This window comes from Diplotaxodon limnothrissa, linkage group LG23 (assembly GCF_057381915.1).
Source record: "Diplotaxodon limnothrissa isolate DT_005_m linkage group LG23, D_limnothrissa_male_GT1.1, whole genome shotgun sequence".
NCBI lineage: Eukaryota > Metazoa > Chordata > Actinopteri > Cichliformes > Cichlidae > Diplotaxodon > Diplotaxodon limnothrissa.
Genome location: NC_140617.1, coordinates 35,086,740 through 35,101,993, shown reverse-complemented (window position 1 = coordinate 35,101,993; position 15,254 = coordinate 35,086,740). Strand labels below are relative to the sequence as shown.

Genomic DNA, 15,254 nt, shown 5'->3' with positions numbered 1-15,254 from the left:
CCCACCAAAGAAAAACACCCACCAACCATATTTAGCCCCCAATTACTGTCCCCTAACATTTAGGGAGAATAGGGGTAAAAATCCTAGATCATCACTTTTTAAGAAACTCATTGTTGTGTCATTCCTGCGATGGCTCAGTGAGTAATTAGCACAGAAAAAGCTCCTGCAGCATTTTCCACTCCTGCTAATACGAGACTGTTTCCAAAAAAGTTGGGATGCTGTATCTGCAATATGTGCCCATAAAAACAGAATGCAATGACTTCCAAAACATTTGAAGTGTCATGGTCCTGGGCCATGTTGGCCCAGTATTCTTAGTTTTCTTGTATGTTTGTATTTTGTTCCCTATTTAGGCCATGTTTCCTGAGTCGCCCTGTTATGTTGTTCCCTGTGTGCTTTCCCTTTGTGACTCTCACCCCCTGTGTGCCCCTCTATGTATTCATGAGCCCTTGTCCCCTTTCGTGTTTTATTCCATGTTTTCCCCAGCCTGTTATGTCTGTGTTCTCCCCGTGCTCTCTCCTCCTGCCTGAACCTCTGTGTACTTCCTGTTTGACTCTGCCCGTCTCCCGTCAGTGTTATGTTCACCCCGCCCTGTCTCGTTATGGTTATCTGTGTCAGCTGTGTTCCCCGTGTGTTCCCACTTTCCTCGTTAACCCTCTGTGTATTTCTGTCTGCGTCTCCCTCTGTTCGGCGTCGCGTTCTCCCTCATGTTGTGTGTAATTCTCCCCGTGGTTCGGTTCCTTGTACAGCTCATGCTTTAGTTTTCCCAGTTTTAGGTTATTTTGTATTACTTCTCGTGGCCAGCAATAAAGCTGTGTTTTTTGAGTTTATCCCCGTGTCTGTGAGTCTGCATCTTGGGTCCTTCTCCTGCCTGCCACACAGCAAACCATGACAGAAGAACGCGACCCCGAACTGGACCCAGCAGCTCACAACCCCTCCGCGGACCTCCAAGAAGACTTGGTCTACACGGTGGAATACCACTGTGAGGAATGGGCGACGCTGCCTAGAGGCGAATACCGGGAGACCGTAGCCATCCGTCTTCAGCGGATGGTGTCCGGGCTCCCGTGGCTATTCGGCGCGCTGCGCCCCCACATCCGGGACTTTCTTGTGTCCGCCGTGGGCATCCGCCCGGGGCAGCTGTCCCAGAAAGAACCGGAAACGGTCAGGATCGGGACCATGGGGCTCACCACCGTTACGCCGCCTGTTCGCTTCTCATCGGCTTCTACATCTTCGCCACCGCCTGTCTACACTACGTGGCGCACGGAGATGCCAGAGGCCAGCGACTTCGGTGAAGAGGAGCGGCAGCAGGTGTTACGGGCGTATCGGGAGGACGAGCTCCGTTGGAAGCCCTGGCTTATCACCGAGGAGGAGCTCTCGTCAGCTGTCCCACCACAGATCGACCACCCACCCTCGCCGCCGCGATCGGGCTACTCGTCTCCTGCTTCCTGCCTGGCACGGATGTGGTCTGAGGGCGAGGAGCCGGTCGCCACGGAAGGCCAGGCTGAGCCCACGGCCGCCCCTAAGAGGAAACGGCGTTCCCGCCGCTGTCGCGCACCGCCACGGCCCGTTCTGCCCTCCACTGAGCAACACGAGGTGGCTGTGGGGTGCGCGGATTCCGACCTCGAGGAGCGGCAGCGCGCCGTATGCGCGCAACTGGAGGAAGAGCTACGAGAGGAGCCATGGCTCGCTCCCCCCTACGATGAGGTTTTCCGCGGGACACGGCTAGCCCTTGGGGGCCCCCGGAGTTGCCTGGGACTCCCGCCTGCCACTCCGCTTACTACCGCCTCCTCAGCCGCTGCGACGCCTCAGGAGCCTCCATCTCCCACGTCTACGGGGCCCACGGTCAAGAAAAAACGGCGTTCGCGTCGCCATCGCATCGCCCGACGCTCGGAGGTGAGTGAAACTGTCCAGTCACTCCAAGTTACCTCTGAGCAGAAGGCGTGTGAGGTGGCTACAGACTTAGCTGGTGATATGGCTAGCAACGAGCTGTTCACCAAGCCGCAGGCTAGAGACAGTTCTTCTCAGTCATTCACGACTAATTCACTCACTCCTGCAGGGACCTTAGAATCCACACATAGACTGAGAAAGACTTCCACTGCTTCTCATGTTGATAGTGGGAGGGAGGTGTTTCCTTTTGTGTCCCTTTCCGTGTCTGCAGTTCCAACCAAGTCTGAGTTGCCGGTGGCTAATGTCTTCCCTCCTGACCCGGCCCTGCTCCTTCACCAGTCTCTGAATGAAGGTAACGGAAGCATAACTAGTGCTCCGGTTTGCCCAGCTACACTTGTTTCTCACAAACGGAAAACTGTGAACACTGATCATGAACCCATGTTAAGTCATCATGAGGCAAACATAACTGCAGATCATGGTGACCTGGACTCTGTAATGTCACAACATGACTTCTGTCTTCCTGAAGGTAATAAACAGGGTGATTTTGAACTGTTTTGCTCCAGCACCATTACCTCCACTCAGGAGATGGAGGCTGAGATCAGGGTTAATGTGACACCATTTTCTCCTGCCTCTGTGAACTCATCACTAGATAGGATTTTGGCCTCGAACAATGGTGTAACCACTCACTCTCAGCCTGAAGTGTCACCCGCTTCAGTTAATGGTTTACGTACCGTTTTACCTGTATCTGTCTCTCCACTCAATATAGTCATCACTCTGAAGCCACAGATCACTGCGGGTGCGGGTTCCAACAAACACATCCATCCAACACACCACAGTCATGCTACCACGGTGCCATTGGTTAGGTCCATACCTGTGTGTTTACTGTTTTTCCAGGAGTTAGCTCCTGATGATCTAAGCCTTGTTTTTGTGGATCGAGTGGCAATTCTTGTTTTCCGTATGGTTGAACCAGCTCCTCTGAGTCGCACACTACCACCGGTTGAGTCCAACCAGCTTATGTTGACCTCTCCTAGGACTACACAGACTGGGCTAGTAACCTCTGAGCCACTTTGGACTGATGCAGACTTTGGGAACCTAGTGATTGCTGGCTCAGAACTGGTGGTCCCTACCACTGTCCACTTCATGGTTTCTTGTGTTAAGATGTTAAGCCCTATAGACTGCTTTTTACCTGCTCTCTCTCTCTCTGGGTTTGTGCCTCAGCAGCCTGTGTTTCCTCAGCTCCTAGTCCAGCCAGGGGCCTTCATGACAGTTTATCCTGCCTCTGCTGTTGGACTCCCAGGTGTGCCTATCCGGCACCCTGCGGCGACGCCACCGCTTCGCGTCATGTCAGCTGGAGGGCCCGAGGGGCCCGTTCAGCCACCCGTCTCCGCTGGAGGGTCCGAGGGGCCCGTTCAGCCACCCGTCTCCGCTGGAGGGTCCGAGGGGCCCGTTCAGCCTCCCGTCTCCGCTGGAGGGTCCGAGGGGCCCGTTCAGCCTCCTGTCTCCGCTGGAGGGTCCGAGGGGCCCGTTCAGCCTCCTGTCTCCGCTGGGGGGCCCGAGCCGCCCGTCCAGCACCATGCCACCTCAGCTGGAGGGCCCGAGGAGCCCATCCAGCCACCTTCTGCTTCTGCTCCTCCTGGTCCAGCTCCAGCCCGTGCTTCGTCAGCCGCAGCTCCAGCCCGTGCTTCGTCAGCCGCAGCTCCAGCCCGTGCTTCGTCAGCCGCAGCTCCAGAGCCTTCATCCTCGCCCGGTCCGGCCTCTGCATCAGCTGCTCCTGCTCCACCTGGTCCGGCTCCGGCTTCAGCCTCTGAGTCTTCGTCCTCGTCTGGCCCAGCCTCTGAGTCTTCGTCCTCGTCTGGTCCAGCCTCCATCTCCGCCACGCCTGGTCGAGCTCCAGCCTGTGCGTCATCGCCTGGTCCGGCCCCGTCATCGCCTTCAACGTCGCCCGGTCCGGCGTCGGCCTCTGCTTCTGCTCCGCCTAGTCCGGCTTCGGCCTCTGCTTCGCCCAGTCCGGCCTCAGCCTCAGCTCCTGCTTCGCCGTCGCCTGGTCCAGCCTCAGCCTCTGCAGCGACGCCTGGTCCGGCCCCCGCATCGCCACCATCAGGTCCGGCCTCGTCTGGTCCTGCCTCGTCTGGTCCTGCCTCGACTGGTCCTGTGCCCACCGGGCCTCGGCCAGTATGCCTGACACTGGAGAGCCGCCGCTGCCTTCCGCGCGGCCGGCCCCCTGAACTGCTCCGTCGTCTCCTTCGCCGCCGCCGCCGCTGCCTTCCGCGCGGCCGGCCCCCTGAACTGCTCAGTCGTCTCCTCCGCCGCCGCCGCTGCCTTCCGCGCGGCCGGCCTCCTGAACTGCTCAGTCGTCTCCTTCGCCGCCGCCGCCGCTGCCTTCCGCGCGGCCGGCCTCCTGAACTGCTCAGTCGTCCCCTTCGCCGCCGCCGTTGCCTTCCGCGCGGCCGGCCTCCGGACCTGCTCTGTCACCTGTGCCACCCGCCCGGTCGGCCCCCCGACCGTGTGACCCGTGAACTTTTGTGCCGGTGGGCTCTGGGTCGGCCCCCTGAACTTTATTTGAACTATGGTCTTGTGCTCCTGTGTTTTCTGTTGCTCGTTTTTGTTTTCTGTTCCGAGCCCTCCGTCCTGGGCCCCCGCCGCCCGCCCTGGGTCGTTTTCTGTTTGGTTTTTGTTTTCCTGTGTTTGGGCTGTCTGGAGCCAGCCCTTATGGGGGGGGTGATGTCATGGTCCTGGGCCATGTTGGCCCAGTATTCTTAGTTTTCTTGTATGTTTGTATTTTGTTCCCTATTTAGGCCATGTTTCCTGAGTCGCCCTGTTATGTTGTTCCCTGTGTGCTTTCCCTTTGTGACTCTCACCCCCTGTGTGCCCCTCTATGTATTCATGAGCCCTTGTCCCCTTTCGTGTTTTATTCCATGTTTTCCCCAGCCTGTTATGTCTGTGTTCTCCCCGTGCTCTCTCCTCCTGCCTGAACCTCTGTGTACTTCCTGTTTGACTCTGCCCGTCTCCCGTCAGTGTTATGTTCACCCCGCCCTGTCTCGTTATGGTTATCTGTGTCAGCTGTGTTCCCCGTGTGTTCCCACTTTCCTCGTTAACCCTCTGTGTATTTCTGTCTGCGTCTCCCTCTGTTCGGCGTCGCGTTCTCCCTCATGTTGTGTGTAATTCTCCCCGTGGTTCGGTTCCTTGTACAGCTCATGCTTTAGTTTTCCCAGTTTTAGGTTATTTTGTATTACTTCTCGTGGCCAGCAATAAAGCTGTGTTTTTTGAGTTTATCCCCGTGTCTGTGAGTCTGCATCTTGGGTCCTTCTCCTGCCTGCCACACAGCAAACCATGACATGAAGCTTATATATAAATAAAAATAATGCAGATATTTTATATCAAATGTTAAAAAAATTAGATTTCTTTTTGAAGAAGAAAATATGTTTTCTTGTTAGTGTTTAATACACGGTTTCAGCTGTTTTTCATCTCAAGATGTGTCAAATGTTTCCACCTTGAAGGTGGTACAGGTCTGAATAGCCAATATATTAGCCAATTGTGTGTGTGTGTGTGTGTGTGTGTGTGTGTGTGTGTGTGTGTGTGTATATATATATAAAAAAAAAAAAAACACCCAGCACGCCCCTGCGGGCGGTTTATCCTTCAAGCTCGGGTCCTCTACCAGAGGCCTGGGAGCTTGAGGGTCCTGCGCAGTATCTTAGCTGTTCCCAGGACTGCGCTCTTCTGGACAGAGATCTCCGATGTTGTTCCCGGGATCTGCTGGAGCCACTCGCCTAGCTTGGGAGTCACCGCACCTAGTGCTCCAATTACCACGGGGACCACCGTTACCTTCACCCTCCACATCCTCTCGAGCTCTTCTCTGAGCCCTTGGTATTTCTCCAGCTTCTCGTGTTCCTTCTTCCTGATATTGCTGTCATTCGGAACCGCTACATCGATCACTACGGCCGTCTTCTTCTGTTTGTCTACCACCACTATGTCCGGTTGGTTAGCCACCACCATTTTGTCCGTCTGTATCTGGAAGTCCCACAGGATCTTAGCTCGGTCATTCTCCACCACCCTTGGGGGCATCTCCCATTTTGACCTCGGGACTTCCAGGTTATACTCGGCACAGATGTTCCTGTACACTATGCCGGCCACTTGGTTATGGCGTTCCATGTATGCCTTGCCTGCTAGCATCTTGCACCCTGCTGTTATGTGCTGGATTGTCTCTGGGGCATCTTTACACAGCCTGCACCTGGGGTCTTGCCTGGTGTGATAGACCCCAGCCTCTATGGATCTTGTGCTCAGAGCTTGTTCTTGTGCTGCCATGATTAGTGCCTCTGTGCTGTCTTTCAGTCCAGCTTTGTCCAGCCACTGGTAGGATTTCTGGATATCAGCCACCTCCTCTATCTGCCGGTGGTACATACCGTGCAGGGGCCTGTCCTTCCATGATGGTTCCTCGTCTCCCTCCTCTTTCTTGGGTTTCTGCTGCCTGAGGTATTCACTGAGCACTCGGTCAGTTGGGGCCATCTTCCCAATGTATTCTTGGATGTTCGTTGTCTCATCCTGGACTGTGGTGCTGACACTCACCAGTCCCCGGCCCCCTTCCTTCCGCTTAGCGTACAGCCTCAGGGTGCTGGACTTGGGGTGAAACCCTCCATGCATGGTAAGGAGCTTTCTTGTCTTTATGTCAGTGGCTTCTATCTCCTCCTTTGGCCAGCCTATTACCCCAGCAGGGTACCTGATCACGGGCAGGGCGTACGTGTTGATGGCCCGGATCTTGTTCTTACCATTCAGCTGACTCCTCAGGACTTGCCTGACCCTCTGCAGGTACTTGGTGGTTGCAGCCTTTCTAGCAGCCTCTTCATGGTTCCCATTCGCCTGCGGGATCCCCAAGTACTTGTAACTGTCCTCTATGTCTGCAATGTTGCCTTCTGGTAGTTCAATCCCCTCAGTTCTGACTACCTTCCCTCTCTTTGTTACCATCCGACTACACTTCTCCAGTCCGAACGACATTCCAATGTCATTGCTGTATAGCCTGGTAGTGTGGATCAGTGAATCGATGTCTCGTTCACTCTTGGCATACAGCTTGATGTCATCCATGTACAGGAGGTGGCTGACAACTGCTCCGTTCCGTAGTCGGTATCCGTAGCCAGTCTTGTTAATGATCTCACTGAGGGGGTTCAGGCCTATGCAGAACAGCAGTGGGGACAGAGCATCTCCTTGGTAGATCCCGCACTTGATGGTGACTTGTGCTATGGGCTTGGAGTTGGCCTCTAGTGTTGTACGCCACGTCCCCATTGAGTTCCTGATGAAGGCTCTTAGGGTCCCATTGATCTTGTACAATTCTAGGCATTCCAGTATCCAGCTGTGGGGCATTGAGTCATAGGCCTTCTTGTAATCAATCCAGGCAGTGCACAGGTTGGTCAGTCTGGTCTTGCAGTCTCGGCTGACTGTTCTGTCTACCAGTAGCTGGTGTTTTGCGCCTCTGGTATTCTTGCCAATCCCTTTCTGTGTCCCGCTCATGTATTGACCCATGTGCCTGTTCATCTTAGCCGATATGATGCCTGACAGGAGCTTCCATGTAGTACTGAGGCAGGTTATTGGTCGGTAGTTGGAGGGGACCGGTCCCTTCTTGGGGTCCTTGGGGATCAGGACCGTCCGACCTTCGGTTAGCCATTCCGGGTGTCTCTCGTTAACTAGCAGCTGGTTCATTTGTGCTGCCAGACGCTCGTGGAGTGCAGTCAGCTTCTTTAGCCAGTAGGCGTGAACCATGTCGGGCCCTGGTGCTGTCCAACTCTTCATACTGGAGACCCTTTCTTGGATATCTGCCACTGTGATGGTTACTGGACCCTGTTCAGGGAGGTCGCTGTGGTCAGCCCTCAGATCCTCTAGCCACTGAGCATTGCCGTTATGGGTTGCATCCTTCTCCCATATGCTCTTCCAGTATTGCTCCGTCTCCAGCCTTGGTGGTGCTGTTCTCTTATTGTTCCCTTGCCACTGAGAGTACACCTTTGCTGGTTCTGTGGAGAACAGCTGGTTTATTCTCCTGCCTTCTATCTCTCTGGTGTACCTCCTCAAGCGGCTGGCCAAGGCTGTGAGTCTTTGCTTGGCAGTTTCCAAGGCCTCAGGTATGGACAGCTTGCTGTATTTCTTAGGCACCTTATTTGTCGCACCTTTCTGCAACTCCGTTAGTTGGCTAACCTCTCTCCGTGCTACTTTGATCTTGCCCTCTAGCCTCCTTCTCCATGGAGGGTACTGCCCCTTGTCGCTGTTCAACTTGTAGCCAAGCATCTCACTGATCACTGTTGCCGTATTGTAGATCAGCTTGTTAGTGTCGGTAATCGTGGTTGTAGGTATTGCCCGTAGTGCTGCATTAACATCATCTAGCAGACCTTCTGAGGGAACTTCACGTAATCTTGGTAACCGGCTACGCGGGATCCAGGTTTCAAGCTTGGCCATGATCCTATTTTTCAGGTCAGTTCCTCTCGCACTCAACGATCCTTCTCCTATCGCACTTGGGGCTATGTACCCAATCTCGGGTGGGGGTGATGATATCTCCCCCCTGACCTGGCATCCTGACTCCTCCTTGCCGTAGCATTTGTGTTGTACCTCGTCAATCTCTAGCTGTGAGAGCAGTCCCTTCTTTCGAATGTTGGAACACTGAGCTACTAGTTGTTTCGCCGTCATTGTGGATGTTGGGTATCGAAGAATCCATAGGTCCCTCATCCTATTCATGTAGCCCCTTCCGCCGGGGTTACTTGCATAGTAGCATTCCAACAACGCCCTGTTTTCGTCTCTTGCCCACCGATGCCTTCTTGTTCCAGTAGCCCACTTTTCGTCAGGGTGCCCTGGTTCCTCAACACCTGACGCGGACCTTGTTGATCCGGGCGACGTCCGAGCCGGCATGCCTTCATATTTATCTGTCTCGCTCATGTCTGCGGTAGGCTTGCTTAGCATAGGGGGTCTAGCCTTAGGACCCTTACTGGATACAGACACCCCAGGCAGGAATCGAACTTGCGATCCTCTGTTCCAAAGGCGTGTAGTCTAACCACTACGCTATCCAGCTGTATGTATGTATATATATATATATATATATATATATATATATATATATATATATATATATATATATATATATATATATATATATATATATATATATATATATATATATATATATATATATATACACACACACACACACACATATACATACATATACACACACACACAACCAGGCATTACATTATGAAGCATTTAATAGTGTGTTGGCCTGGCCCCATCGATGCTTGGACTTCAATAGACCCCTGAAGGGGAGCTGTGGAATCTGCACCAAAATGTTAGCAAACAGATCGTTTAAGTCCGGTAAGTTGCAAGGTCGGACCTTCAAGGATTGGACTTGTTTGTCCAGCAAATCCCACAGATTCTTGATTGGATTGAGATCAGAGAATTTGGAGGTGAAGTACACCCCTCAAACTCGTTGTTGGGTTCCTATAACCATTCATGAACCACTTTTGCTCTGTGACAGGGCCCATTATCCTGCTGAAAGAGGCCTCAGCCACCAAGGAGCACTGTTTCCACGAAAGGGTGTACGTGGTCTGAAACAAGGCTTAGGTGGGTGCTACGTGTCAAAGTAACATCCATGTGAATGGCAGGACCCAAGGTTTCTTTGGGTAGCTTATTCCCATCGTGCATTCTGCTTCCGAGTGTTCACCAGGCAAGCGAAGCACCTGAACACCCAAGTGATGTAAAAGATAGTGTGATTCATCAGACCTTCCATTGGTCCATGGTGTAGTTCTGATGCTCATATGAACATCGTTGGGGGTTTTGGTTTTAACAAAGGGTTAAGGGGTTATGCAGCCACACATGCAACAAACTGTGATGCTCTGTGTATTCTCACACTTTTCTATCAGAACCAGCGTTACAGTTTTCTGATGGATCCAACCACACAGGCCAGCCTTTGGTCCTCACCCCACATGCATCAATGAGCCTAGGCCCCATGACGCTGCCACTGGTTCATCACCGTTCCTTCACTTTTGATAGATACTGACCACTGCAGACTGGCAACACCCCACAAAAGCTGCAATTTTTGAGAACTAGCCATCTACCCATCACAGTCTGGCTCCATGTCAAACTGGCCCAAATCCTTACGGTTGCCCATCTTTCCTGCTTCTAACACTCCCTAATATGTCCCACCCACGAACAGGTGCCATGATGAAGAGATTATCAGTTATTCATTTCACCTGTCAGTGGTCATAATCTTATCCCTGCTCAGTATATATCATTTAGTGTTTAATAGTGATGGTCATATGAAAGTGTATCTGACATCATCAAGGAGGATCACATGGCTTCTCTCTTCTTTAACCAAAGGCGTATACTGTACTATAGAACACGATTGATGGGTTAGCACGCTATGTTAAGCTGCAAATCAAGTTCTCAGTAATTTCTCAAAACTTATTCTGAACACAGAACTGTCTGTAGCAGGTTATGTTCAGAGCTTTGACTTAAATCATCTGGAAACAACACACTTTCACAGACTTTTTTTTATTTACAGTAAGCTCTAAGTGCTATATATATTATCTGCTGCAGGAATACATTTTATACAAGGAACCTAATGAGCCATATCGTACTGATAAAACCAAATGAATCCCAGCCGTAAAGTTGAAGCAGTGTAAACTGTGTGTCACATTTTCACTGGAATTTGTATGGATCCAGTTGGTCATGCAGAAATGTTTTTAATGTTTGATCCTCATCCTGCTAAGTCTCCTCTACGCTGCTCAAACTGCAGCTAATAGAGGTGAGATTAGAAAACGGATCGTTATGATCTTGAGGCTATTTATTGCCAAAAATTTCCAATCAAACACTTCATCTCACTTTGATCTGGCAACAAGTCTCGTTCGTTAGGTTATGGGGCAGAGTCACACTTGAAACACTGAGTAATATTTAATGTTGAAATGTGTCTCGCTTTAGAAAGTTTCTAATGTGCTGATGTGATGTTAGAAATAAACAGCAGCACAGAGAGCACATCGAGCAATAATGTAACATATTTATTTTACTGATGATGCACGATAATAATAATAATAATGGATTGGATTTATACAGCGCTTTTCGAGGCCCTCAAAACGCTTTACAATTCCATTATTCATTCACTCTCACATTCATACACTGGTGGAGGCAAGCTACAGTTGTAGCCACAGCTGCCCTGGGGCAGACTGACAGAAGCGAGGCTGCCATATCGCGCCATCGGCCCCTCTGGCCAACACCAGTAGGCGGTAGGGTCAAGTGTCTTGCCCAAGGACACAACGACCAGGACAGAGAGCCCAGGGATCGAACCGGCGACCTTCCGGTTACAGATACGCTTCCCTGAGCCACGGTCGCCCACAATGAACATTAATTGACAAAACAAAAACGTTCTGCAGCTCTTGTGCATCTTAATATAAAGTTTCTGACTCTGACGGGAGTAGGTGGTGCTCACTGCATGAATAACCGACATACACGCACGCTGAAGCAGAAAGCCTGGCCTAACAGAGGAAGTTGATAAACATCACGATGATGTCATTTACTCGGGTTTAGGTTTTGTTGAGTATCTAAAATGGAAGTGTGAAGTTGGTAGTGATGTAATGCAATGGCTGAGCTGGAAGTGGCAGAGTTGAAGATGTTAGGTTTTGGAGTGCATCAGAGGGACAGCTCAGTATGAGCATTTTGGACCAGGCAGGAGGAAGACCTCAGAGTGGATGCAGTGAAGGGGCGTATGCAGAGGGTTTGGTTAACAGAGGACAATAGCAGGGATAGGATGATATGGAGGCAGACGATCTGCTTTGGCAAGCCCTAAAGGGAGAAGGCAAGAGAAGAAGACGAAGAAGCTTCAACATCTGATATGTTGTTTTTGTGTTATTTCCAAATAAATACAGATTTTAGATGGATTTCAAATCAGGTGATTATGCTTTCATTTTATACAGCCTTCCAGCTTTTCTGAAAACAAACTGAATGATAGAAAATGTAACAAAAGCCTCTCAGTGGATGTTTCTGAGTGTGTGCTGCTGTGGGTGCTTCCAGTTGGAAACTAACTACTGGTAATCCTTGACCTCAGTGACCTATGCATAGAGCAGAGGAGACACACTAATTTGCGCACAAGCCGGGCCAAAGCCATATTGGCATTCACGTGTACATTCACATGGATCCAGTGCAGCGTGGGAGGCAGAAACCGCAACTACAACTTTGGGGAAGCTAAAAGAGATCCAAACACCTACACACAAAACATGACATTTACTCTACAAATACCCTGGTATCTTCTATATGATGGAGGAAAAATAGCAAGCACACAGAGACCTCATTGCTAAGCTTAGACTAACAGAGAGTTATTTAATCTTAAAGGAGTAACAGGCATTTTTCTCTGAGAAAGAAATAACCAGGTGACTGAACCAAGTGCAGCAGCACAGCTCCTCACAGTGAGGCCAAAGGAGACTGATTAACTGAGGAACTGTGCTTAATTATTAGTTAATCGGTTCATTGTTTGTCTATAAAATATCAGGAAATTGCACAAAGTGACCTCATCTACATGCTGGTTTTGTAAAACCATAAACTTGCAAATATTCCGTTTGCTATAATAAACACATGTGAAAATATTTGTTTTTATTCAGCAGAAATCTCTCACACTTTTTTCAGAGGTTTTCTCACATGACCCTCTTCGAGTTGGATTCGCCAAACTCGCTTCTGCTCTGCCGATTGTGGGCGAGTTTTATACAAAAGGATACAAGCAGACCTTGACACCGCAGAGCTCTGAAAACAGGACTGATTTAGCTTTGTCAGTAGCTGAAAGAATTAGATAACGTGAATGGAGCTGCCAGCGACGTGTTGCTGCGTGGTTACAGAAACAAAGACATAATGTTTGACATAAATTTATATTCTAAAAAAAACGTCCTTCAAAAGCAACGAGGTCCACGAGTCAGACGGGAGATGTCAAGACTTGCACTGAGCGTTCCAATGACTCAGAGGTGTTGAGAATTTTGAGAAGTTGTCACAATAGATCAATTAAATCAGAACATTTAAAATAAATAATAACTCCACTTTTAAAAAAATCTGGAAACTGTCCAACTTAACAGGCACTCTTTTTTCTTTTATCTTACAAAATAGAATGCACAGATTATTATCAGCTGACCAAACAACCAGTTCATGATTCATCTGTAGTCCAAATATACTACAGAAACTACACAAATACATATTACTTGTCTTCACATGTGACGTGCGTCACCCACGTCTACCTTTGCAGCTTCCTTGGGCAGGTCAAAGGGGATACGTTGGCGGATTTTGGGGGGCAGCTGACTGAGCACATCAGCTTTGAGACGACGGATCATGATCTGACTCAGCCGCTGGTGCAGCTCCTCCAAGTTGGACGCCCCGCGACAGTCCCACTGCCTGCGAGGCCCAAAATACCTGTGAGAGAATAAATAAGTGATGAAGTTGTGCCTGCTAACTTTTTTATACACACACCTCTAACTGAGATGCACTTCCCAAGAAACCACACTTATTTACTTGCAGCAGTGCCTTGAAGGAATAGTTAAACATTTAAACATTCCCACCTGGGAGCTGCCCAGCACTAGAACAGCCTTCCATCGTTTACTGTTAAGCAGCTCTGTTGGAGCAGTTGGGGAATCTTCTTTTTTGCCTTTTTGCTTAATGGCACTTTGCAAAGCAGGAAACTATTTTGCCTAATGGCCACAGCAGCAGGTTTATTCCAAAACTCACGGGCAACTTTCACAATTCATCAGCCAAATGGACTTTTAGAATAGAACTGGCCCCCCACACAAAGGCTGGTTATCTGCCATATTGGCTGGAAGTGTGGACAAACTTAACAAGGCACTGCCAAAATTGGCTGTTTCACACTTCTCTGTTTAAAGCTGTAATTGGTGTAGGATGGGAAACTAACTCATTCTTTCTAAAATAATGTTTCCCCCTTGTGTGCAGATTTGAACCAGCATCTCTCCAGCTGCAGTGCTGTTTTTCCTTTCACCTCTGCTGCTGCCGTTTCCCACAGCAACCTCAACTTTATGTAAGAAACAAGAAGGGAAGATTGCACTCAGATGGCACCGCCTTGCACTCCTCTGAGTGTGCGTGAGAGAGTGCATACGTGTGACTTAGAAAGGCATTCCCCAGCCACACCAAGCGCTCTTAGACACAAAGCATTATATTTAATGGCGCCAAGCCATTCCCTGACCGAGCTGCTGACTTTGATGGACATCCAAAACAATGCATTTGATGTGTTTGTTCACACATGTAACCAATCATCACTGTAAACTGGCAGCCAGTTGGCATTTAGCGCTTGGCTTCAGTTGCAGTCTGGCTTTGACAACAAACCATCAACTCAGCAGCACCACCAATCCAGGCTCAGGTATAGGCCGGCTTATCCCAGCAGACACAATTAAATGGTAGGTGAGAAGGACTGAAACTGTGCTAATTCCACAGAACTGCAGATAAACAGTGAATGAGTACACTTCAATCTGGTGATAGTGGACTTAAATGCAGGCACAGTAAGATAGGTTCAAAAGGTGCGGATTCAATAACATCTGATTTGTGTCAATCAATTTTCATCAATGTACAGTTACCACCGTAAATGAGTTGTATGCCTCCACCATCAATCAGGTTGCACTTCATTTCTACACCTGTCCAAACTAAATAAAGCAAAGACTTTGATTTAAGGAATTTAATTAAAGATTTTTTAAAGATTAGTGCCACAAATTCAGTTTCTGGTTTCTGACCCAACATAAAACGTGCTCACAATCGTCCCTTCTGTTCCTGAATAATAGTGTTGAATAATGGCCAAAGAAATGGTAGCCCTGAATATCACAAATTCACTGTGCACGTGGTTTAAATAGCACTACTTCACTATGCTATGCGTGTGAAATTTCCTGGCAGGTCACAAAAATGGTTAAAAAGGTCACAGAGACTTTTATGACCACCCATCTCCAAAACCTGATCAGCTCATCCTGTCTGAGTAAACGTCAAATTTGAAATATCCTTTTAAGGAGCTGCAGAGAGATCAAGACCCAAAACCCTGTACCTGAATAAGTTTTAATTTTTCTGTTGTACATATGTTTTCAGATACACCACACAACCTCAATTCTACAAAAGGTTAGAGATATGCTAACCCAACACCTGTGTGTCTCATTTTCACTGTGTGGTATGGAAGATGTGGCAGTTCTACTTAAATTGAACATAAATATAGCTTTCAGCGTCGCTAACGCTTCTATCCCTAGCTGTCGAGGCATAGAAATGTGCGTGATACCATGCGGAGTAATACTAGGTTAAAACAGGCAAATCAATACGACAATAATGCTTCCCAATTTCAATATTAAAATTGTTGTGGAGTGTATGCTGTGAAGAGAAAGCTAGGAGCT

General features: G+C 49.3%; 1 protein-coding gene across 1 annotated transcript in view; it reads right to left on the bottom strand.

Moving 5' to 3' along the window:
- The window catches only part of zranb3 (zinc finger, RAN-binding domain containing 3), a 142,367-nt gene that overhangs the window by 98,688 nt on the left and 28,425 nt on the right, over nucleotides 1-15,254 (bottom strand). Inside the window, exon 7 of the mRNA XM_085347655.1 lies at nucleotides 13,122-13,293. Coding sequence (XP_085203781.1) covers nucleotides 13,122-13,293 — 172 coding nt within the window. The remainder of the gene's footprint in view (nucleotides 1-13,121; nucleotides 13,294-15,254) is intronic.